The sequence below is a fragment of the Oryctolagus cuniculus genome, chromosome 3 (assembly GCF_964237555.1).
Source record: "Oryctolagus cuniculus chromosome 3, mOryCun1.1, whole genome shotgun sequence".
Taxonomy (NCBI): domain Eukaryota; kingdom Metazoa; phylum Chordata; class Mammalia; order Lagomorpha; family Leporidae; genus Oryctolagus; species Oryctolagus cuniculus.
In genome coordinates, this window is record NC_091434.1 from 22,908,501 (window position 1) to 22,932,927 (window position 24,427).

General features: G+C 45.5%; 1 protein-coding gene across 1 annotated transcript in view; it reads left to right on the forward strand.

Annotated features, from left to right (window-relative positions):
* The first annotated feature begins 9,905 nt into the window (after positions 1-9,905).
* The window catches only part of MARCHF4 (membrane associated ring-CH-type finger 4), a 114,587-nt gene continuing 100,065 nt past the window's right edge, over positions 9,906-24,427 (forward strand). Inside the window, exon 1 of the mRNA XM_051848211.2 lies at positions 9,906-10,424. Within this exon, the coding sequence (XP_051704171.1) occupies positions 9,906-10,424 (519 nt within the window). The remainder of the gene's footprint in view (positions 10,425-24,427) is intronic.

The window sequence follows — 24,427 nt, forward strand, 5'->3', positions numbered from 1 at the left end:
CTATAGGGCAGCTCACAACACAACAGCTATTTCCCATAACAGTGAGCAGTGAGAGGAGCGAGCAAGAGAGAGAGGATGAGAGAGAAAGGTGGAAGTCACAGTCTTTTGTAACCTGCTCTCTGAGGTGACATCCCATCACTTTTGCTACATTCTGTTTATTAAAAACAAGTCACGAAGTCCAACCATATTTAAGAGTAGGAGATTATTCAAGGGTATGAGTGCTAAGAGGCCAGGATCATTAGGAGTCATTTTAGAAACATCATACTTAGTGAAATAAGCCAGGCTCAAAGGGACAAATATCATATGTTCTCCCTGATCTGTGATAACAAATAGAACACCCAAAATGTAATCTATAGAAGTGAAATTAACACTTCGAGATGCAATGACTTTGTTTTTTTTTTTCTTTTTTGTTTGAAAGTTTGTGGGGAGTTTTTTTCTTATTTCCCGTTATATGCTGTATTTTTTATTAAATTTGTCTTTTTACATTATTAAAATCTTTTTGTGTGTGAATTTTACTTTTTTCATTTTTTTCTTTTTCTTTTTTTTATTTAGTAAATATAAATTTCCAAAGTACAGTTCATGGAGTACATTGGCTCCCCGCCCCCATAATTTCCCTCCCATTCGCATCCCTCCCATCTCCTGCTCCCTCTCCCATTCCATTCACATCAAGATTCATTTTCAATTATCTTTATATACAGAAGATCGATTCAGTATATATTAAGTAAAGATTTCATCAGTTTTCACCCACACAGAAACACAAAGTGTAAAAATACTGTTTCAGTACTAGTTATAGCATTACTTCACATTGGACAACACATTAAGGACAGATCCCACATGAGAAGTAAGTACACAGTGACTCCTGTTGTTGACTTAACAATTTGACACTTTTGTTTATGGCATCAGTAATCTCCCTAGGCTCTAGTCATGAGTTGCCAAGGCTATGGAAGCCTTTTGAGTTTGCCAACTTCGATCTTATTCCGACAGGGTCATAGTCAAAGTGGAAGTTCTCTCCTCCCTTCAGAGAAAGGTACCTCCTTCTTTGATGACCTGTTCTTTCCACTGGGATCTCACTCACAGAGATCTTTCATTTAGGTCTTCTTTTTTTTTTCCAGAGTGTCTTGGCTTTCCATGCTTAAAATACTCTCATGGGCTCTTCAGCCAGATCTGAATGCCTTAAGGGCTGATTCTGAGGCCAGAGTGCTATTTAGGACATCTGCCATTCTATGAGTCTGCTGTGTATCCCACTTCCCATGTTGGATCGTTCTCTCCCTTTTTAATTCTCTCAGTATTAGCAGACACTAGTCTTATTTCTGTGATCCCTTTGACTCTTAGACCCATCAGTGTGATCAATTGTGAACTGAAGTTGATCACTTGGACTAGTGAGATGGCACTGGTACATGCCACCTTGATGGGATTGTATTGGAATCCCCTGAGATGCAATGACTTTGAATAGCTTTTGTCTTAACTGTTGAGGAACAGTTTTTTTTTCATACTATTTGTTGAACTTTTTACTTATTATAGAGTTAATCATATGTGTATAAAGTTAATTGAAAACAGATCTTAGTGAAAAATAAGAATGGGAATAGGAGATAGAGGAGGATGAGGGGTGAGAGTGTGAGTGGGAGGGCGGGTATGGTGGGAAGAATCACTATGTTTCTAAAGTTGTACTTATGAAATGCATGAAGTTTATATTCCTTAAATAAAAGGTTTTCAGGGAAAAAAGCTCCCTGTCTGAATTTTAAACTATAGGAGACAGTATTTGGAGATTCTAAGAGGTACCTTGAAGTTTTAAAAATTTTGTTTATGTATTTGAGAGGGAAAGAGACAGAGACAAAGAAGGAAAGAGAGAGAGAGAGAGAGAGTCCCGAAATGTTGATTCACTCTTCAAATTCCCCAATGGATGGCACTGGGCTGGAACCAGAGCCAGAAGCCAGGAATGCAATTCAGGTCTCCCACCTGGGTGGCAGGAACCCAATTACTTGAGCCATCACCACTGCTTTCCAGAGTTTACATTAGTAGGATGCTGGAGCAGGAGTCAGAGCCAGGTATCAAACCCAGGCACTTTAATATTGGATACTGATGCCTTAACTGGGTATCTTAATCACTAAGCTACATGCCCACCCCAGAAACCTGTAAATTTAATTTAAAAAGCAATGTTATATAGTGAACAGAGCATCACTTTCAGGTCTAGTGACCTATGTAGAAACTCAGCTTTGGTGTTCACCAACTACATGACCTTAGACAGTTTCTCCAAGTCTCCTTTTTCTTACCTGAAAAATGTGGGGAAAAACACTACCATCTAATGAATTTTAAGAATCAAAAAAATCACTTGGCAGGGCCAGTGTTGTGTTGTGGTGCAGTGGGTTAAGCCACTGCTGTAACACAAGCATCCCATATCTGAGTGCTGATTTGCATCCCAGCTGTTCCACTTCTGATCCAACTCCCTGTAAAGCTCCTGAGATGGCAGTGAAAGATGGCCCAAGTACTTGGGCCCCTGCCGCCCATTTGGGAGACCTGGATGGAACTCCTGGACCCTGACTTGGGACTGGCTCAGCCCTCTCTGTTGTGGCCATTTGAGAAATGAGCCAGCAGATGGAAGACACCTGTCTCTCTCTGTCTCTCTCTCTCCCTCTCCCCCTCTCTGTTGCTCTGCATTTCACATAACCAAATCAATCTTTTTAACAAACCACTTGGGTAAGAAACTCATCAAAATGTGGATTCTTAGATTCCATCTCCTTCCCACATGGTAGACTTTGGGGTGGCACTTAGGTGTCGCTCCCCCTCTTCGTGGAGGAACGACACTAAACCCTGCCTAGGCTTCATATCCGAGTCACGGCACCATTATGTCGCTCCCCGTCTTCGTGGAGGAACGACACAGGACCCTGCGCTGTTCTTTCGTCTGCTCGGCCCTCCCCGGGTTTGCTGCTGGTTCTTCCTGGGTTGGCTACCATCCCTTCCACCTCCGTGGAAGGGCGGTTCCCCCTAGCCACTTTCCCCACTTCCGCGGGGGCCGGCCGGCTCTCTCGGGGGCTGCACAGGTGTTCCTCAGGTGTTCCCCTTAGATGTTCCTGGTGCATGTTGTCTCTCTCCTCCTTTATAGTCCTCCTCCGCCAATCCCAACTCGGCTGCCCACATGCCGAGTACGCTGCTCTCCTCCAATCAGGAGCAGGATCAGCTCCTGGAGGTCATCACTCAAGTTGGCAAGAGGCAGCTGCGTAGAAGCTGTTTTCTCCTCTCCCAGCGCCATATTGTGGGAGAGCAGATGCATAGAATAAGTCTTAATTCCAGTAACTCAGTCTAGTCCGGGTTGCTCCCCACACTTAGGATTTTCAATTTTTTTTTATTTGACAGGTAGAGTTATAGACAGTGAGAGAGAGACAGAGAGAAAGGTCTTCCTTCCATTGGTTCACTCCCCTAGTGGCCTCTAGGGCCGGCGCTACGCTGATCCAAAGCCAGGAGCTGGGTGCTTCCTCCTGGTCTCTCATGTGGGTGCAGGGACCCAAGCACTTGGGCCATCCTCTGCTGCCCTCCTGGGCCACAGCAGAGAGCTGGACTGGAAGAGGAGCAACCGGGACTAGTACCCTGCGCCCCAACCGGGACTAGAACCCAGGGTGCCGGCGCTGCAGGTGGAGGATTAGCCAAGTGAGCCATGGTGCTGGCCAGGATTTTCAGTTTTTAACAGGTACCCAGGTATTTCTTTTCTTTTCTTTAAATATTTATTTATTTATTTGGAATGCAGAGTCACAGAGAAGCAAGGAGAGAGCGAGAGTGAAAGTGAGAGAGAGAAATATCTTTCCTCACTGATTCACTTCTCAAATGGCTGCAACAGTCCAGAAGGATGGGACAAGCTGAAGCCAGGAACCAGGAGCTTCCTCTGGGTCTCCCATGTGGGTGGCAGGGGCCCAGGCACTTGGACCATCTTCTACTGCTTTCCCAGGCACATTATCAGGGAGTTGGATCAGAAGTGGAGCATCTGGGACAAGACCTGGTGCTCTTATGGGATGCCCACACTATAGACAGTAACCCAACCAGCTGTGCCACAGCACCGGCCCTGGTACCCAGGTATTTCTAAGTACACCTGAAAAGAATGTGTGGCCCAGTATGTGGTAACTGTTGAGATGTACAGATTAGCAGAAACTTCACAATTATTCTTGAGGAACTATATGATGAGAGTCAACTTTGGTATAGTAGAAAGCAGGCTGCAGTGAGGATTAGAAGATGTATGGCCTCCAATCCTTATGTGACACTTTACATCTAGATCTTAGGCACAAAACTGTCTAATCATTCTGCACCTCTTTCTTCTAAAGACTGTAAAATCCTCTCTAGCCCTGGTGCCAGGCAAAGGAGAAACAATATAGCTCCCTTGGTTGGAGACTGAAGTACAATAGGTTTCTTAATGAGTCTTCTGAATCTCTGGTCTCCCAATATTTCTTCCTGAAGCTTATTTCTTAGAGCCTTTCATTCCTCGTCTTTTCTTCTAATTCATATGACCCCAGCATCTCTGTATGTAATGAAATATATCTGAAAACAACCTCATTTAAAAGAATAAATCTATTAAGGATCTGAGTAGTTTCTGGCGTGAAATGAAAAATATTGATTGCTTTCCACCTGTTAGCAATGAAATCTCATCCAGTTAATTAACCTGCTCAGAGATAAAGTTTATTTTTGCCCTTCACCTTCAGCTTCAAATCTTTAAAACCATTAAAACAAGTACTTGGTCAATGAACAAATCTTCTCCCAGAGTGGCATTTAGGTTCTTCTGTAATCTGGCTCCAGCCTACTTTTGTTTTCTTTTTTTCTTTTAAAGATGTATTTATTTATTGGAAAGGTAGAGTTACAGAGAGAAAGAAGGAAAGACAGAGAGAGCTTCCTTCTGCTGGTTTACTCCCCAGATGGCCACAACACCCGTGGTTGGGCCACGCCAAAGCCAGGAGCCAGGATTTTTTTCAGGTCTCCCACGTGGGTGCAGGGACTCAGGGACTTGGGCTAATCTCTGCTGCTTTCCCAGGCACATTATCAGGGAGCTGGATCATAAGTGGAGCAGCATGGACTCGAACAGGCTCCCGTAGGGAATGCCAGTGCTGCAGCTGCAGCTTAATCCACTGTAACACAGCGCAGACCCCTCCAGCCTATCTTTCTGTCTTCAATAGCTACTTATCTTCAAGCTCTCCCAAATTGAACAGTTAGAGTATTCAGTATTTCTACTGCCAGGAATACACATCCCTCCTCTGAATTACACATATTTTAACTCAGTTCAAATCACTTCTCAAAAAAGGCTTTCCTAGAGCACTGGCATTTATCTGCATCTCCCTCTACCTCTTTCTACCTTTCTTGATTGATGTGAATCTGCAAGCATTACTTTCCTGTGCTGATCATTCCTAAACTTTTTATACCTTTGTAGCAGTTATTATTGTAAATCTTATCCTTATATTGTGACTATGTGCATATTTATGATACTAGATCCTTGAGGATGCAATTCCCACCAGCTTTATTTCTATGCTCCCCGTATCTTCCAAATCCATTCTTCATATATGATTGGTGTTCAATAAATATTTTTTGATTGTTTTGATGGACTCCCATTGGTTTAACGTGTTTTTATGGTTGTTTTTTACTCCTGGTGATCATGATTCAACACCAACATAAAGAGAATCTGACTCAGAGAGGTGCTTTTCAGGATTCACATTTTATTCAAAATAAGATTTGCGTGCCTCTCTCAGGCTTTCCAAAGAGAATTCTGTTATTGTTTCCCACTTGTAAAGGCTTTCTGTTCCTATACATCTGTTTCCTTTCAGTCAGAGAGTTGGGAAAGCCAGTCTTCTTATGGACATAGACCATTTCAATGACTTTGTGGTGAAGAAAAAGAACTTGGAGAAGCCTGCACAGTCAGAGGAACGGGAGGTAGGCATCTGGGCTGCTGTTATGGCTTTTATATCTCTTGTCCAACTTACTGCACAACATACAAGGCACTAGCATTTTATATGCATAATACATTAAAACTCAATTTTGGGTAAAGCATCTATTCAGTCACATATGAAAAAACTCTTATGTACATGTCCAAGCTGAAAGACCAAAATCTGAGTGCTTCACTGAAACAAAAAGACCATTTATTCATGCACAGTCCATTTTGTTGATCATATACTGGACTTCAGGCACTATGTTATGTGCTGATGTATAAATATAAATACTGCATTCAAGGAGCTCTGAGTCACAGGAAGGGAGATGAATGTATGATGAGATAATTATTATAGAGTGTGATTTGCACAATAACAGAGACAGATACAAGATGAGTGGAGTATAGAAGATTTTCTTTGAGGACAAAGGAATTTTCTAAATAAAGAGGTTCTCTTTTATAGCACAGTATTCATGCCAGTACATAAGTATTATTTTGTGGTTATTAAAACATCACTGTCATTTTCAAATCACTCACCTGGAGCTTGGTCTTGGCGTCCTTAGTGGGTGATGGGTCATGATTCAGACCTGTAGCCACTCTGGGTTAACCAAGATCCAGACATAGGTTCTCACTCCTTAGGGATTACAGAAATGAATCATTGATGGAGATGGCAGTAAATGAGTAGTTTTCTTATGATTCATTGGGCTGAACTTCATGCCAGTGATATTCTGGTGTAGATTTTGCATGCTCCTTGATGGCTCCAGTATTTCTAAAGCCATTACCACAGCTGTGCAGATGACTCATTGGAATACATTCTCCAAGTCTAGGACCCTAGAGATGTGTGTGTATGTGTGTGTGTGTGTGTTTGTGTGTGTGTGTAAGCAAGACAGAGACACAGAGAGACAGAAGCAAAAAAAAAAAAAAAAGCAATCCAAACTTTTAAGTGATACAAATCTACAGGTGCAAGTACTGAAATGTATGTAGACAACTTTAAGTTTCCTTCCTTTTCTAGCTCTTCACATTAGGGACACTTTTCTGCTCACTTGAGAAGGATCGGGTAAGGTGATATGAGTCAGAGCAGGTGCGGGAGAGGAAATTAAAATCCATTTTCAAATTACCTTTTGCCAGTGGCTCAGTGAAAGGCTTGGATAGAAGGGGCTGTAATATTGCTCTAGCTTTCTGTGACTCACAATGGAAAGAACTTAGCTCAGAGCAATGATAGCTGTAGTGATGGAGGCCACAGCCCTTTCAACATGATGTATGCAGAGCAAGTGTGGCATGCCATCCCTGACTGAGGGCCAGAGGATCCAAGTGGACCAAACAAGCCTCCAGCCCTGCCCACAGCAGCTTAAATTTCTTGAGGAAGAAACTGAGACAAAATTAATGCCAGTATCCGTCTCGCTGTTTGAAGGTTGCAAGCACTTCCTTCTTTTGAGGTCTTCGTCAGCACTTCGTCTCCTAGCCCCAGCTCCATTGTGGAAGTCACACAACTTTATCTCCCCCCAGGCTTGCAGCCTGGCATTGTCTCTAAACGTTTCTCTGGGTAGGGGAATGGCCTCTGGCTGGGAGGTGACTGCCTGCACGTGTCCAGGGGAACGGAGACAGCGCACAGCGGGCAGAAATCCTGCAACCAGTCCATCCACAGGAGTACTTTGCAGCTGCGGGCAGAGGCAGGAGTTAGCGCGGAACTCGCGTCCCTGCAGCCCAGTTGCCTTTTCCTTTGACTCTGTACTTGGCTCCCTCTTCCTTCCCTCCGTGAAGCCCTCCTTCGAGAGGTTACCTCCCTTGCTCTCGGTCCCTCCCCATTCCCGGCTCCTGCTCGACGCCCTCTTGCTCCAGCCCCTTTCCCTCTCGCCCCCTCTCCCTCCTCCACCTCTCAGCGGCGTCGGCGTCTGCGTCAGGCCCCCACCGGCGTGACGCGGCCCGGGCGGGAGCTGTCCACTCGCCCGGGTGCTGAATGCAGCAGCGGCTTCGCGGCGGCCGCGGAGATCGCCGAGAGCCTTCCGGGCTCTGGGCAGCCGGAGCTCCAGTCCGCGCGCGGGCGGCCGCCGCCCCACCACCCCCCTTCCAGCGCCACCCCTCTGGGAAACGAGCCAGGGGGGCAGCAGTCGTGGCGGCGGGTGCCGAGCAACGGCGGAGGACAACACCTGGCGGCAGCCCGGGCTGCGCTCTGCTCCTCCTCGTCTCTTCCAAGCTATCTATTTATACACGGTTTCGGGGCGCCTCGAGGACCAAGCTGGAGCCAAGTGTCGGCTGCCTCCCACCTGGGCCGCGCTGCTTTGCCTGCGCCTGCCCACCTTCAGCCGGCGCTGCCTGCGAGCCTCACCTCGCTGCGACTGAGAGGAGAGAGGTAGCAGCCGCGAGCGGAGCCGACCCGAGACAGCGCGGAGCAGGGAGGGGCGCGCCGGGGCTGGGGGTCGAAAGCGGGCTGAGGCCGCCCTGGGCGGGGGCAGCGGGGGCAGAGCTGCTGAGAAGACCTGGCAGCCGCCCTCCTTCGTCCCCACCCTCCGGAGCACCCTTCGCTGATTATTTGAGGACCGGATTATTGCACTAGTGTTATTGCATTTTTCTTTGCCCCCGCCCCGCCTCACTCCCCAGCCGCTCCCACCCCCACGCGCGCCTCGCCGCTGGTTGCATGGCAGCGCTGCCCGGGCGCCGGGGCTCAGGGCCGGCCCCCCGGGAAGGAGGAGGAGGAGGCGGAGGATCATGAAGCCGGGAGTCGCGGCCGCGCCGGACGGCGGGCAGCAGCCAGAGGACGAGGCGGAGCAGCCCCCGCCCCGGAGACACCCGGGCGCCGAGCAGCAGTCTGCGCCGACACAGCAGCAGCCGCGGGCGCGGGCAGACACGGAGCGGGACGAGGAGGGCGACGACGACCCAGAGGAGGACGAGGAGGACAGGGCGAGGCCGCTCGCCCGCGTGCACCTGCCCCTGTCGGGGCCCTTGCACCTCTCCCGAAGGGACCGTTGATGGAACCCAGCGGAGTGGGCCGCGGATTTAAGGACTGCAGCAGGGCTGGGTCGGGGGCTGAGAGAATGTAACTATTCCTTTCTCCTGTCCTCTCCCACACGCCCCTCTTCTCTTCCTCTTTGCTCTGCTCCGCCGCCTTCCCACTCCCACGCACACATCCTTCCTCCAGCCCGGATCTTAGCGCTCAGGAAGGAGGCGGTCCCGCAAGGGTTAAACTATCTTTTCTTCTTCTTCCTCCCCAACCTCCTTTCTTCCCACCTATGCTCTCCTAATTGGCTCTCCTCTCTTCTGCGTAGCCCCTTGGCTGCACAGGCGAAGCACAAGCCCACTGCCCGGTTTCACCCTCAACCTATTCCCTAGCTCACCCGACTGCTCTCTTAAAAGCAACTCTGGTGCTTCTGGGGCTTCATTGCCCCAGTTTTCTGCCCAGCAGAATTAAAACTTCCCCCAACCTACCCTCCTGCACCGCCTTGCTCCCCATCCCTCAAACAGCCCCCTCCTACTTGAGGAAAACTCTCTTTTCTTTCCCACAGAACAACCTCGGTTCTTCATTGAACTAGTTTTCCATAAGCCCAGCTCAATCCATTCCAAATTTGGTTTATAATCTTCCCTACCCTTTTATAGAAAAGAGATTCCTCACTGCCTAGGGATTTGAGAAGGAATTCCTTCATGGGGAACTTTTAGACATTGATCTTCAGGCTCCACCAGCCCCACCCTCAACAGTTCCTTCGTTGCCCTGCTCCTACCAGCATCCTGGGTCAAGAACAGAAAGGAGACACCTTGAGCCAAGTATGAAGTTGAAGTGAAGGTGCCAGGGCAAGGAAAACTTGTTTGTTGTTGGGCTTTCCAAGGAGGAGTTCAGAATCAGAGACTCACAGTTCTCAGTCCTGGGAGCCATCTATTTGCTGCTTGGAGGGGTTGCAAAAACCACCAGTGAGAAAGTGGATTTCCCCATTACACAGAAACACTGTGGACCCCAAAACCCAGCGTACTCCTCTCTTCAAAGACTCCAGCTGCCGCTCTCAGGCTCACTGCTTCCTCCAGGCACATGCTTATGCCCCTGAGTGGGCTGCTCTGGTGGTGGTGGTGCTGCTGCTGTGGCTGGTACTGCTGTGGATTGTGCGCCCCAGCTCCCCAGATGTTGCGCCACCAGGGTCTCCTCAAGTGCCGCTGCCGCATGCTCTTCAATGACCTGAAGGTTTTTCTACTGCGGCGCCCTCCTCCAGCGCCCCTGCCCATGCACGGCAACCCCCAGCCCCCCCATTTGGCGGCCAACAATAACACCCTTCCGGCTCTGGGGGCCGGGGGGTGGCAAGGCTGGAGGGGTCCCCGGGAGGTAGTGGGCAGGGAGACCCCTCCTCTGCCACCTCCACCACCTTTGCCGCCTTCTTCTGTGGAAGATGACTGGGGTGGCCCAGCCACAGAGCCACTGGGCTCCTTTCCCAGCAGTGCCTCCTCTGATGACTTCTTCAAGGAGAAGGCTGAGGATCGCTACTCACTGGGCAGCAGCTTGGACAGTGGCATGAGAACCCCACTCTGCCGTATCTGCTTCCAGGGACCGGAACAGGTGAGTTCCTCTTTCCTTTCTGCCACTTTTTTGAGGTGTCTCCAGGTCTTGCACTTTGCTACTTGCCTATTTGCTCTGGGGGAACGTTACGCTATCTCTGGTATGAGGACTAAGTTGTGAAAGCTCCTCAATGGTATTTCTTGTGGTTAAGTTTGCCCATAGGTGTCTGGTTCCTGATGGAGCCTGTTTGTGGCTCAGTTAAACCCTAGGTTCGCATTTTTCTTCCAATGATAGTGTCTTCAATTCTATCAAAGATCCCATAAGCCTCTGCAGAACAGAAGATCTAAAAGGTGGTGCAATGAAGGCACTTGGTGGTGTATTCATACTTGTTTCAAAGGTATCCTTTCATGTTATTTGTTATTAGTAAAATTAGTGCCGGTTTGGGCCCAGATTCAAACTTCTTCCTTTTATGAAAGTGTGCCAAGATCTCTTTCCCTCTTCTCATGGTTGAAACCCAATAAGCTTGTTATTTCATGCACTTTGAGACTCTCTCCTCCGCTATCACATTGACATCCTTAGCAATATGTTCTAGTCACTGAGGAGAGAGGGATTCTAGGCCAAGAAGAGTCTATGGTTTGCTAAGATACTTTTTGGCCATCTCAAATTCTCCTATGTTGAAAATAGGTAGGTAAGAGAGAGAGAGAGAGAGAGAGAGAATTTAAATGTCATGGAGAAGGGAGGAGAGGATTTTGTCATACCTGTTCATCATCCACCAGAAGTACATCAACTTAGAATATCTCATAAACTCTCTCCACCAAGGATGAGAAATGCCAAATACTTCATGGACTAGAACTTGGTCTGGCAGGTTCTCTTTACTATATTCATTCAAATCTTCACAGTCACACCTCCTGTTCCACTCACAATCTTGTGTCTGCAAGGCTGCACAATATGCATGCATTCTTCAAGAGTCATGGGTTGTCAAATCACTTTCCAAACAATCCCAGATAGAAAAGGCTCACCTGAAAACCTGGTAGAATTAGAAGATTGGGTTTAAACGTAGGTAGGGTTATGTGTCCATGTCATCTACTTCTTTAGTAGTTCCTCCAGTAGAGGGAAGGTCACCAGGTGTTCCCTGTCAAGTGGCAATGCAGCAGGTTGCCATGCTGGTGCTCCTGACTGGCTCATGTTCTTGCATAGGGCTTGCTTTGAGAAATGCTGGCTTAGTTGACATATTCATTCATTTGTATTTTTGCTATTAATGGACAAAGCACTTTGGGGACCAATAATGGCTGGGCCCACAACTTGGAACATTATAAGAGGGAATGATGTAGATTACGTGAGTAGATGTCTGATGGATCCAGACTGAGGGATACGGACCTCCTTCTTGAGAGTTGGACCATCTAAAATTTCAAATGCAGTGTTGCCTTGAGTTGAAAACTGCTGTTAGGCAAAAGTTCCAGGGTGCCTGCTCAGTACCTTCTGTCCACTTCCAGGGTTGAACCTTCAGTAGAGCTACACGGTATGGTGGTTTGGCTGATAGCAAGGGTGAGCTTCACTTTGGGGTGTTCTGAATCAAGATCTTGCCCCATTGGGGATCCTCATCTTTTATTTTTTTAAATTATCTTCCTATCTTCTTTAGGTATTTCTTCTCTCCCATGGACTGACTCAGTCTGTATGCCACAGGGGTGCTGGGAATGTGGCTTCTGACAAAACATTATTGTCTCTTTAAAATGAAAGGACTTGGAATGTGTCCTGGATTAACGTTTCACCTGCTATGTGAGTGTCTTCTAATAGCTCCATAACTCTGGACCCTTCCCCAACTTATCTTATTTGAAGACAGCATTTTCTGACCCTTCCTTTCCTTATAAGTGTGTTGGGAAGATTCAGTAGATGATGAGCGTAAAAATACCTAAGAAGGGATGAATATATAATGAGCATGTGCTTTGATAGTAGGAAAGCTATATTTTATCACAAAAAGAAAAGAATCATTAGCAATATCATGAAATGCTCTCATGTGCTACAAGATCCAGTTGGAGGTTAGGCACTTTCCTTTCTTGTTCATTATTTTTCCTATGTGTCATATGTAAAGCATTGAAGAAAAAAGCTCAGACTAATAAAGGAATGGGTTCTATTATGATGTGGGAGGATCAGGGGGCCATGTCTGCATTAGGATTGGATCAAATGAAGCATATCCTGCACATGATTATTATGTTTTAGGGGTTTATTTTATCTGTGCAGGAGCTGGAGGTTTTAATGGGAGTGTGTTATACTTGGAATAAAAGCAGGGTGAATACTACCTTGGATGTGGAGAACACAGTTTCCCACTTTCTTCTCAGTTTTCTTTACATTTCATTGAGGACGAGAGACAAAGGAGAGGATGTGTATGAAACTCTAGAAAAGAGGGGGACAGAGAGAGAGAGAAGAGAGAGAGAGAGAGAGGCTGAGATTTCTGTATTTTATCTTCTGTTCAGGGACAGAGCTATCCAGCAATTGCATACACATGGCTGAGAGGGAGTACAGACAGCCTGCAATCTCAGTAGCTGAATGTCTTGGTCTTTCTCCTGCCCAAACAAAGGAACTAAACAGCTGCTCCTCCCACTCATCGCCCTAGTCATTTGCTCCTGTTCTAAGGGCTAAAACATTGACCGGGATGAAGATCCGGTCTCTTCCTGTGAAGAGCTTGCAATATATGTGGAGCAGGGAAGTGGGAGGATCCAGTTAGCTCCATCTTTGCACAAAAGTATCTACAAAAGACAGTAGATCCACTCACCCATACATACATTTATTTAACAAATATTTATTGGGCACCTAGAGTGTGCCGGATGCTGTTCCAAGTACTGAATATCCAGGAGTGAACAAAACAAATAAGAGCTAAGCTTTCTTGAAGCTGATGTTCTGTGGGAGACATGAAGTAGACAAGTACACTGATAGAGAAAGTAACTTCAGATAGTGTGTGTGCTCTGGTGACACTAACACAGGGAAATGAGGCAAAATGAAAGGGAGTGGCTGGAAAAGGTACAGCAAAGTTAGAGAGGGTGATCAGGAAAAGCTTTCCTACAGCCATGTGAGCCAACACCTATGTGATAGGGACCCAGAAATGTATAGATATGAGCAAGAGCACTCCAAATGAAGGAAAGAGTGAGTTCAAAAGTCTGAATGTGAACAAGCTTAGCATGTTTGAAAAACAGAAGAGAAGACAGGAGGAGACAAGGATGGGCTGTGAAAAAATGCTTTGAAGACCCATTTGGCTCCATGTAGGAAAGCTACTAAGTGGCCAACTGTCTTTCTCCCAGACATTGATTCATACTGCACAAGGGTCAGGGACCCTAGAGAGTTAGGGAAAGAGCCCAGTTAGCAGCTCCTCACTTTCTATGTTTGTTTGAAGCTACACTCATCTGCCTTGAGGGATGGTGTCAAGGGTAGGCAAGCTGAAGTCTTTGAAGCCAGGTGGTCCTAGATGGACACTCGGGCAAGTTGCACAGCCTCTCTGTAGCTTGGATTCCTCACTTTAAAAACTGGAGTAGGGGCTGGCATTGTGGAGAAGTGGGTTGGGCTGCCACTTGTAAAGCCAGTGTCCCAGATTGCTGGTTTGAGTCCCTGTTGCTTTGCTTCCTGTCCAGGTCCTTGCTGATGTACCTGAGAGGGCAAAGAGGATACCCAAGGGCTTGCACTCTTGCTGACCATGTGGGAGGCCTATATGGAGTTCCTGGCTCCTGCCTTCAGCCTGGCCCAACTCAAGGTGTTGCAGACATTTGGGGAGTGAACCACTGAATGGAAGATCTCTTTCACTTTCTCCCTCGCTCTGCTTTTTAAATAAGTTAATAAATAGTTTAAAAACTTTGATAATGATAATAGGCCTTACTTCATAAGATTATTCTGAATATCAAATCAGTCAGCATCATTAGAGCAGTGCTGTCACAGTGTTACATTATTATTATTACTATTGTTGTTACAGTCTTGGATGCGAGAGTGTATTCTCCCTTCCTGTCTCAAGGGAAGAGTGTGCCCAGCCACCAGGCTGGCAGGAGGGCTGCTATGATTGTGGTCTGGCTGTGATAGTGGATTGCTTCTTGTGCACTTTCAGTGCTCGAGGCATAGAGGGCTGCTCTGTTCCCATCATCAAAGTCTTTATTAAACACCTACCTATGCCAGTCTGCTGAGCAAGGTCCAGGGACACAGGGTAGATGGAGCCTTGCCCTCTGGAAGCATTGCAATCTAACCCAGACATCATAGGGGCTGATAGAGATCAAGAACATACAGACAGTGAGCCTGAGTGAATTACAGTAATGTCAGGTACAAGAGAAAGAGATGCATGCTTAAAAGCAGCTAGTGGGCGGGGTGCCTATTCAGAGACGCAAGTCAGGGAATTTGCTACCTTTTCTCCAAATTAGTCAGGAACAGCTTCTCCGTGGCTGCTGAAGACCAAGTGAGAAGAAATTGATTTAGGCTGCAAGGCTGAGTTTAGACAGATGGAAGCAGAAGAAATGTAAGACACGTGGATACAAAGAGGTGAAATTGCCTGCCAGTCTGGGCAGCTGTGTGGTGCCTAGAGGTAGGGACAAGGATGAAATTCACCGTGTTGGGCAGGAGTTAAGGTATGTCCAGAAGGGGTAAGAATAGTATAGAATATTTTAGCCAGTGTTCTGGGTTGTTGGGAAGGAAGATAAGGGTTGTACAGGGTTCAGGGAAACTTGGGAGACCCTGAGAAGCACAAGAACCCAGGCAATGGAGGGTCAGATAGAGCATTTTAATGGAGACCTAGATGGTGTACTTTTTCTTAGTACGCTGGCTCAATTTTACATTTTTGTGTGGTTATTTAATTAATATCTATCTTCACAAAGCATAGACCCACCCCTAAAATTTTGAGGCCTTAGGGAAATAGTATAAATGGGGGTTCACATATCAGGCCAAAATATTTAGGAGTAATAAATCTAACTAATTATCAGCTAACCAAAAGAATGCTATCCTATCCTTCAAAAAAGCCTCAAGATTTGAATTCAGAGCTCTGAGATTTCTGTGAAATCCAGGCTAGTAAAGTGGGGATACCTGGCCTTGTTCACAGGCCACTCTGATTCTCTTTCCACCACTGACTGTATTCCACACCAAGGAACCTTGGCACATGTGTGTATACATTCCAGATGCCTCTGTTCACACCACCCAAACAACCACCCTTAGCGCATTCACCTAGGAAGGACCAGTTGATGGACCAGAAGAAGGGAGCCCTGCAGGTCTTAGGAGAAGGTTTGAGGCTGTCTAAACAGGAGTTCCAAGGTAGCAGGTGATGGGAGCACAGTCCAGAAGAGGGGCATGGCTCCTTGTTCCTGTGGACTACCCTTGGGGAAGAGGTGCAGATGAAGAGAAATGGGCAGAGTGAGGCCCTGCAAACCCGGGGGCTCCACTGCCTGTATTTAAAGGAGATACTGCAAAGGGACTGTGAGATCCTTGGAGGGAATGATTTGTATGTCCGTGTTTGTCATTGGATGATGAACTCTCAGTCTAGTACCTTGCACCTGCTTCATGCTCTATAAATATTTGTTGAATGAACAAGCCTTCAGAGCTAATCCAATGGGTAACTCCACAGGTAGGGTTACTAATGAAAAGAGAACAGTCAGGAGAAAAATAACTGCTGAAAATGTGCTGTTCAGAAGAAGGGGCACAAAGGACAGTGCCTTGATCTGTGATGGAATATCCAGGAAGTCAACTCTGGTTTTTATATTAGAAAGATCTTTCTATCAAAGCTGTCCCCAGATAGCTTAGGTTGCTTTAGAAGGGGAATCATATAGGTGGCTGGGCCTGGGTGACCCTTAAGAATCCCTTTGAACTTGAGAGTTGAGGTTCATAGATTATTGTAGGGCTCAGGGAGATTTTAAAACAAGTAGAAAGCGATGACCCTTCATTCTTTCCAATTCAAGGGGTCATTGCATCCCAGGACATCTTGTCCTGGTGTACACATTAAATAGCATATGCAAACATGTCTTCAGCAAATATTGCAAAGAAATCTCTGTCTCGTGTTTATAGAAGTTCATAGTCATGTGATTGCTGCAATTGTAATTTGAACCATGCACAAACCATAATAGGAAGGCAAACCCTTTGTGACCAATAGGCAACAGACATCATTGTGGATCTAAGGCTAAAGAACCATCCCAGAAAAGGGCAAACCCAGTCACCCCTGAGACTCATGAGGTTTTTCACTGTAGCCTTTCCAGTTCTTGCTATACCAAGCCTGGTCCCACTTAAACTGGAAGCTCTAAAGACCATTTCTTTGTGGAAGGCTCTAACTAGTGCCCTAAATGTCTGTTGGGAGTTGGTGCAAGGTTGTTCAGCCATGACAATTAGGTCACCGGTTATTTCACAGGTTTAGATATTATTTACATGCATATGGATAAACACCACAAATAAAACATGGACTGCATCAGCCTTGTGTTCACAGACCGAACCCAGAGTGGGTGGAAGGGAGACACCTGGTGTCTTGACAGTTGTGGAGCAGTTCTCAAATCAATTGTCTGTGGATTCTTAACAGTGTTCACTTTGGAGCAATCCTTTGCTTGCCAGCCTGCATCACCGTGGGCTGGGTTGGCTAATTTATTAGGTGTGGCTTCTAAGGCCCTCATATGAAGAGTTACTTAATAAGACTAATAGGGGGAGAGTGAAATATGGATATCAGAAGAGACTGTGAAAAGTAAAGAGAAATATGGGTTCTCACTTGCTCGCTCTCCTCCCTCCTCTTCTCTCTCTTCTCCCTCCTCTTCCTTTTCCAGCTGGTGTGTTGGAGAAGCCCAGCTGTGGTCTGTGTGTTAGGGGAGGGAGAGTATGTTGGAGGGGGAGGAGAGACTCAGAGGAATGTGGGAATGAGCGGGCTGCTTCTTGTTTGCTGGGCAGGAAGCCAAGTTGGAAGAAAGCCTGGATGTAAAGGAGCTGGCAAGCGAATATGTATGGCCCGAGCTGCACACCATCCCCCCTTGGAGATGCAGCCTGTGTAAGCTGGAGTTTCCGTGTGCACATTATGAATAGTGCATTTTGATACCTTCCTCTGTTGGTTAAAAGCTTAAGTGGGGTGCGCATGGGCCTGATCACCTCATGACAAAATGGCACAGTTGAATAATTTACAACCTTAGTTCCAGGTAGATGCAAACTGTCAGGGGAAAAAATAGAGTCTGCAAATACAGGCTCTGTCCAGTCCTGTGACCCAAGGAATGACCTCACACCCTAGAAGGGGGACAGATGGGCCCCAGTCTTGGACACAGGTGATTGTGCTCCTGAGTCTTTCTCCAGAGTCTGTTTGTAGAACTACTGGGGAGGACAAGCAAATTTTCCTTTCTGATGGAAGGATTATTTTCCTGTAAAGACTCTTGAGCAGTGCTCCAGAGGAACCTTTCTGAGGCCTCCTTTGTGGCTAGCAGATGGCTTTGTACACAGTAGGAGCTTTCATCATTTGTTCCTTGCTTTTGGCACACATGCACTCCAGAGTAGTAGTGCTATTTTTGTCCCTGGTATGTTCATGGTAGTGGTGTGTAATGTGTGTGTGCGTGTGTGTGTGTGTAAACTAACATATCATCCAAAGGGGAGATGATGATCCCTTGAGGTCCCAGCCAACCTTTATTTCTGATTCTGTAACGACAAATGATGATTATCCCTGTCCTGGAATCACGCTGATGATTATCTTGGCCTGAGGCCACTTGGCCGGAAGACCTTTGCTCACTGTATTGCAGAATGAGGAGAAGAATGTGGGGTTTGAAGACAGAACCACGTCGGCTTCATTCCCATTGGTTGGACTTTGAAGCCAGGTGATCATTGGCTACTTATTTAATGTCCCTGAACCTGTATTTCAGTGTTTTAGAAACAGGGATAGGGCACAGTGAGTAAAGTCATTGCCTGCAGTGCCAGCATCCCACATAGCTGGCAGCTCGAGTCTTGGCTGCTCCACTTCTGATCCAGCTCTCTGCAATGGCTAGGAAGCAGTAGAAGATGACCCATGTGCTTGGGCCCCTGGAAGCCTCGGGGGAAGCTCCTGGCTCCTTGCTTTGGATTGGCCCAGCTCCGACTGTTGCTGCTATTTGGGGAATGAACCAGTGGATGGAAAATATCTCTCGATAACTCCACCTTAAATAAATCTTTTAAAAACAGGGATAAAATACTGAATTTGAATGCTTATAAGGGGTCAAAAAGATGTAATAAAGATCTAGGCATCCAACAACCGCTTATGAAATGGGAGTGATATTTACCCTATTCTGTTAGTGTTTTTCAGAATCCTGCAGTTGGGCCCCCAGACCAGAAGTCTGCTCTTCCTATTTCCCTTTCTTACTTAAACATTCAGAGCTCTAAGGCTGTGCTTGGATCACAGTGAATGCCGGCTGCTTTTCTACCTGGCAATCAGGGTTGTGTATTGAGACCCAGAATCTCTGTTTAACAGACTTTCTGCCTCTGTGGTGCCTGGCTCAGCTGAACTCTGTCCTCTTCTCCCTAGGTCCCTCACTGCTTCCGAGGTGTCTTTATTCATTTCCATCATCACTGCATCCCTGAGAGATCTTTCTTAGGCAGTGTTCTCTGCTTAGCAGGAACTGTGCAGAAAGATACTTTCCTGGACTCTGAATCCCTAGAGGCCAGGGGGCAGCCCAAGGATGCAGAGGAGCGTGTAGAGGAAGAGGCAGAGGGAAAGCTTGCTCAACGTGTTACAGCAAGGTGTTTGCACTCAGGGTTGTCCCTAAACTAGTGTTTTTGGGACTCCAGGGTGCAATGGACAATCCCAGACAGATACAATGTTAAATAACATTGATCTCCAAGTGGGAAGGTTGTTCTCTTTTCAGTTTGTTTTGTGTCTCACGATTGTGTCCAGGAGAAAATTATCACAGTGATAATATGTCTTTAGCACCTTTCCAATGCTGTCAGTCTCCTTTGCAAACAAAACAAAGGCACCAGACTTGGAGCCTTTGGACAGACACCAATATCTTGGTAGAATTTGTCAATCTTGTATTCTTTATATTTGTGTATGTCTATTATTATTATTTTTTTTTTAGAAAATAAGCTTTATTTTTGGAGCAGTTTTAGAGTCACAGCAAAATTGATCAGAAAGTACAGAGAGTTTCTGCACACTGCCTGCCTCCCCACCATCAATAGCCTCCATGGAGCACTATGTTTGTAATAAGATGAACCAGCATCCGCACGTCATTATCACTCAAAGTTCATAGATCACTCTTGGTGTTCTAAGGGTTTTGACAAATGTGTAGTGACATGTACCACCATCTTAGTATCATGCAAAATAGTTTCATTGCCCTAGAAATCCCTTGTGATCCACCCATTCATCCTACTGCTTCCATTCCAAACTCCCACCACTATAGTTTTGCCTTTTCCAGAATGTCATATAGTTGGACTCTGTAGCCTTTTCATGTCAGCTTTTTCAATGAGTGATACACACTTAGGCTCCATCCTTGTCTTTTGTAGTCTGATAGCACATTTCTTTTTAACCCTAAAATAGCATTGCCTGGATGCCATACAGTTTGTCAATCCTTTTTTTCAAAATAAAAGATTGCTTATTCATTTATTTGAAAGGCAGGGAGAGGAAGACAGAGGGAGAGAGATATCTCCCAGCCCCTGTTCACTATCCAAATGTCTGCAACAGCCAAGGCTGGGTCAGGTTGTAGCTAGGAGCCCAGAATTGAATCCAGGTCACCCAAATGGAAGACCGGAACCCGAATAACTTGAGACATCATTTATTGATTCCTGGAGTGTGCATTAGCAGGAAGATAATGGAAAAGGAGCCAGGATTCAAACCCAGGCAATCTGACAGAGTATGCCGAAGTTCTAAGCAGGGGTTTAGTGGCTGCACCAAACATCCATTTCTACCTATTTTTTATGGTCAGTGATGACAGTTTTTTATTTATGGCAGTGTCAAAAAATCTCCTTTATAAATAGATATATTGGGATCAGCATTGTGGGTTAAGCTGCCATCTGCAAAGGTGGCATCCCATATGGCCTCCGGTTCACGGCCAGGATGCTCTACTTCTGATCCAGCTCATTGCTAATGCACCTGAGAAAGCAATTCAAGGTAGCCCAAAACCTTGAGCCCTTGCACCTATGTGGGAAGCCTGGATGGAGTTTCAGGCTTCTGAATTTGACCTGACCTTAGCCCCGGGCTGCTGCAGCATTTGGGGAGCAAACCAACAGATGGAAGATCTCTCTCTCTCTCTGTCTCTTCCTCTCTCTCTGTAATTCTCTTTCAAAATAAAGAAATAAATATTTAAAAGTAGATTTACCGATGTACAATTGTGAGACATTTAGAGCAAATGTTAAGCTGGAAAAAAATACTATAGCCAGTAAACCAACAATTCAAAAAGTGTAAATGCCTGAAATTCAAGTAATACTGTCCTAGGCTGCACACATTAAAATTGTTCTGAAATATTCATGGGAATCAAGAGGTGCCTAAGGAAGGGGGTAAAATGAAGAGTCCTGGGCCAAGGTGCTGGGGAAGTGCCCGAGAAGCTGCATTTTCAACCTTTAGTTTCGGAATTCTTTTTTTTTTTTTAACTTTTGTTTAATGAATATAAATTTCCAAAGTACAGAATATGGATTACAATGGCTTTCCCCCCACAACTTCCCTCCCACCCGCAATCCTCCCCTTTCCCGTTCCCTCTCCCCTTCCATTCACATCAAGATTCATTTTCAATTCTCTTTATATACAGAAGATCAGTTTAGCATATATTAAGTAAAGATTTCAACAGTTTGCATCCACATAGAAACAAAAAGTGAAAAATACTGTTGAGTACTGGTTATAGCATTAAATCACAATGTACAGCACATTAAGGACAGAGATCCTACATGAGGAGTAAGTGCTCAATGACTCCTGTTGTTGACTTAATAATTTGACACTCTTGTTTATGGCATCAGTAATCACCCTAGGCTCTTGTCATGAGTTGCCAAGGCTATGGAAGCCTTTTTTTTTTTAACTTTTATTTAAGGAATATAAATTTCCAAAGTACGACTTATGGATTACAATGGCTTCCCCCCCATACCGTCCTTCCCACCCACAACCCTCCCCTTTCCTACTCCCTCTCCCCTTCCATTCACATCAAGATTCATTTTCGATTATCTTAATATACAGAAGATCAGCTTAGTATACATTAAGTATGGATTTCAACAGTTTGCTCCCACACAGAAACATAAAGTGAAAAATAATAGATGATTTTTTTAAAATGATGATGAAATCAGATCAGACCTATTGTCATGTTTAATCCCAGTGAGAGTCAAGTTGGGAATTGATAATTTCTTTTTTTTTTTTTAACAGAGGATCAGTTTAGTATGCATTAAGTAAGGATTTCAACAGTTTGCACCCCCATAGAAACACAAAATGAAATATATTGTTTGAGTACTCGTTATAGCATTAAATCTCAATGTACAGCACATTAAGGACAGAGATCCTACATGAGGAGTAAGTGCACAGTGACTCCTGTTGTTGACTTTACCAATTGACACTCCTGTCTATGGCATCAGTAATCTCCCTATGCTCCAGTCATGAGTTTCCAAGGCTATGGAAGCCCTCTGAGTTCTCCGACTCTTATCTTGTTTAGACAAGGTCATAGTCAAAGTGGAGGTTCTCTCCTCCCTTCAGAGAAAGGTACCTCCTTCTTTGATGACCTGTTCTTTCCACTGGGATCTCACTCACAGAGATCTTTTGTCAGAGTGTCTTGGCTTTCCATGCCTGAAATACTCTCATGAGCTTTTCAGCCAGCTCCGAATGCCTTTAGGGCTGATTCTCAGGCCAGAGTGCTATTTAGGACATCTGCCATTCTATGAGTCTGCTGAGTATCTCACTTCCCATGTTGGATCACTCTCCCCTTTATTTACTCCATCGGTTAGCGTTAGCAGGTACTAGACTTGTTTATGTGCTCCCTTTGACTCCCATTCCCTCCACCATGACCAACTGTGAACTGAAATTGATCACCTGGAACAGTGAGATGGCATTGGTACATGCCACCTCAATGGGATTGAATTGGAATCCCCTGGTATGCTTCCAACTCCACCACTTGGGGCAAGTCAGCCTGAGCATCTCCCAAAATGGAAGCCTTTTGAGTTCACTGACTCTGATCATATTTAGACAAGGTCATGGTCAAAGTGGAAGTTCTCCCCTCCCTTCAGAGAAAGGTACCTCCTTCTTTGATGACCTGTTCTTTCCACTGGGATCTCACTCGTGGAGATCTTTCATTTAGGTGGTTTTTTTTTTTTCCAGAGTGTCTTGGCTTTCCATGCCTGAAATACTCTCATGGGCTTTTCAGCCAGATCCGCATGCCTTAAAGGCTGATTCTGAGGCCAGAGTGCTGTTTAGGACATCTGCCATTCTATGGGTCTGCTGTTTTGGAATTCTAAAATAGGTGACTCTGTTAGTATTGCTGTGTATTTGGAGGCAGACAAATGGGAGAAGAAACTGCTGCATCAGACAAGAGGTTTTCAGACAGACATACAAGGATCGGGGACATAGGCCCCAGAGGAGAAGTGGGGGTGCACAGCACCATGTGAGTAGGAAGGAAGTGTTGTGTGTCACTCAGGGTAGGGGCAGGGGGCAATGCCTCTTGCATTTCTCTCTTGCTCTGCCTCAGTGATGTGAGTGGTTTGAAATTATTTAGACATGAAAAGTTAAAAAATAAAAGTAATTTAAAAGGAAGGAATTTCTCAGGCTTGGACAAATTCAGAATTATTACTATAGGAAAAATGGTATGGGTTTGGTGACTAGAAAAACCTAGTTAGAATCCTGACTCTTGTATAAGGATAGTTCAAAATGTTCCTGGAAAATGGAATCAAAAGATAAGTTTATCTTGATGCAAGAAAATTCTGAAATCCAGGCATAGTTCTTTCATTTTTCATCAACTTTTGAAGACCTTTCGAATGCAAAGATCTCAAATTTTTTGACAACAAAATAAACTTAACCTTTAATTCTATTTTCCACAGACTTTTTCAAGTACCTTCATGTTTATTAGCTCTGTGGCTTTGGGAAAATCAGATAAATCCTCTGAACTCCAGTGTCCTCTATCTGTAACATGAAGCTAATAAAAAGAAACACTTTCAAAACCAATTTTGAGAATTTAAGCCATCAGCACCACACACAGTGTGTACAGGAGACTCCTGAGAAGCATCAGTTCTCCTGTCCAAAGAGATGATAAGTACACTTTGCTCATTTCCCCTCATATAAGTACTGTGTGCTGAGTGCTTTGAGATCGACAGGGTGACTCCTGAACAGTGCAGAGCATTGAGGGGGCAGGAAAGTTTTCCCAATATGGGGTATTAAGCATGTAAACAGAATTAACATGCATCAGCATAAACAGCATTGGCCATTATACAGTGTCTTTAACACTTCTCAACCTGCCACCCCAAAAGGAGCACTTTGACACGTTGAGTGAGTGTGGGCTGTGTATTTTGATTCATCCTGTGGCGATCCTTCCAGAAGCCACAGATTAAAGCCTCCGTGGAACAACGTGGTGCTTTGGAAAGAAAAGCTTTCTAGTCCTGGGGCTCTCGGCTCTCTAACGTGTTTGGAAAACAGCTGCCAAAAGCAGGCAGCTGCAGGTGAATGAGCAGGCGTGAGTGGGTGTGCAGAGGTTTCGCTGCTATTGTGTGCGCTTGTGGGTGGGAGAGAGTGAGAAGTGGGGCGGAGGAGGGAGGCGGGTGTCTGTGTGGAATACATGCGTTTAATACAGAAGAAAAAGGCACTTGAGGGGGTTGGTCTATTTGGCTGCACCTGCCTTCTGCTCATCTCTGTTCCAGAGAGAGCCCAGAGTCCTGGATTTTGTAAAGTCAGTGTTGACACGCCATGTGACACTCACGGCCTTGTTTCTTGCTTCTGACATCCATTAACTGTTTGCCTCCAAAAAAATCAGTTAGGGATACTGAAAGAGTATATGATATAATTTTAAAGGTTTCCCACTATCTCCTCCTTCCCCCCAAAGAAACAATTTACCAGGAAATGACCCTAGAGATACATTCCTCATAATTTAAATTAATTTTCATCCCTCCTGTGAATGAAACTCAAATCAAAAAGTATTTGACATGATGAGTAATTTGTTTCAAAGCAATATAGT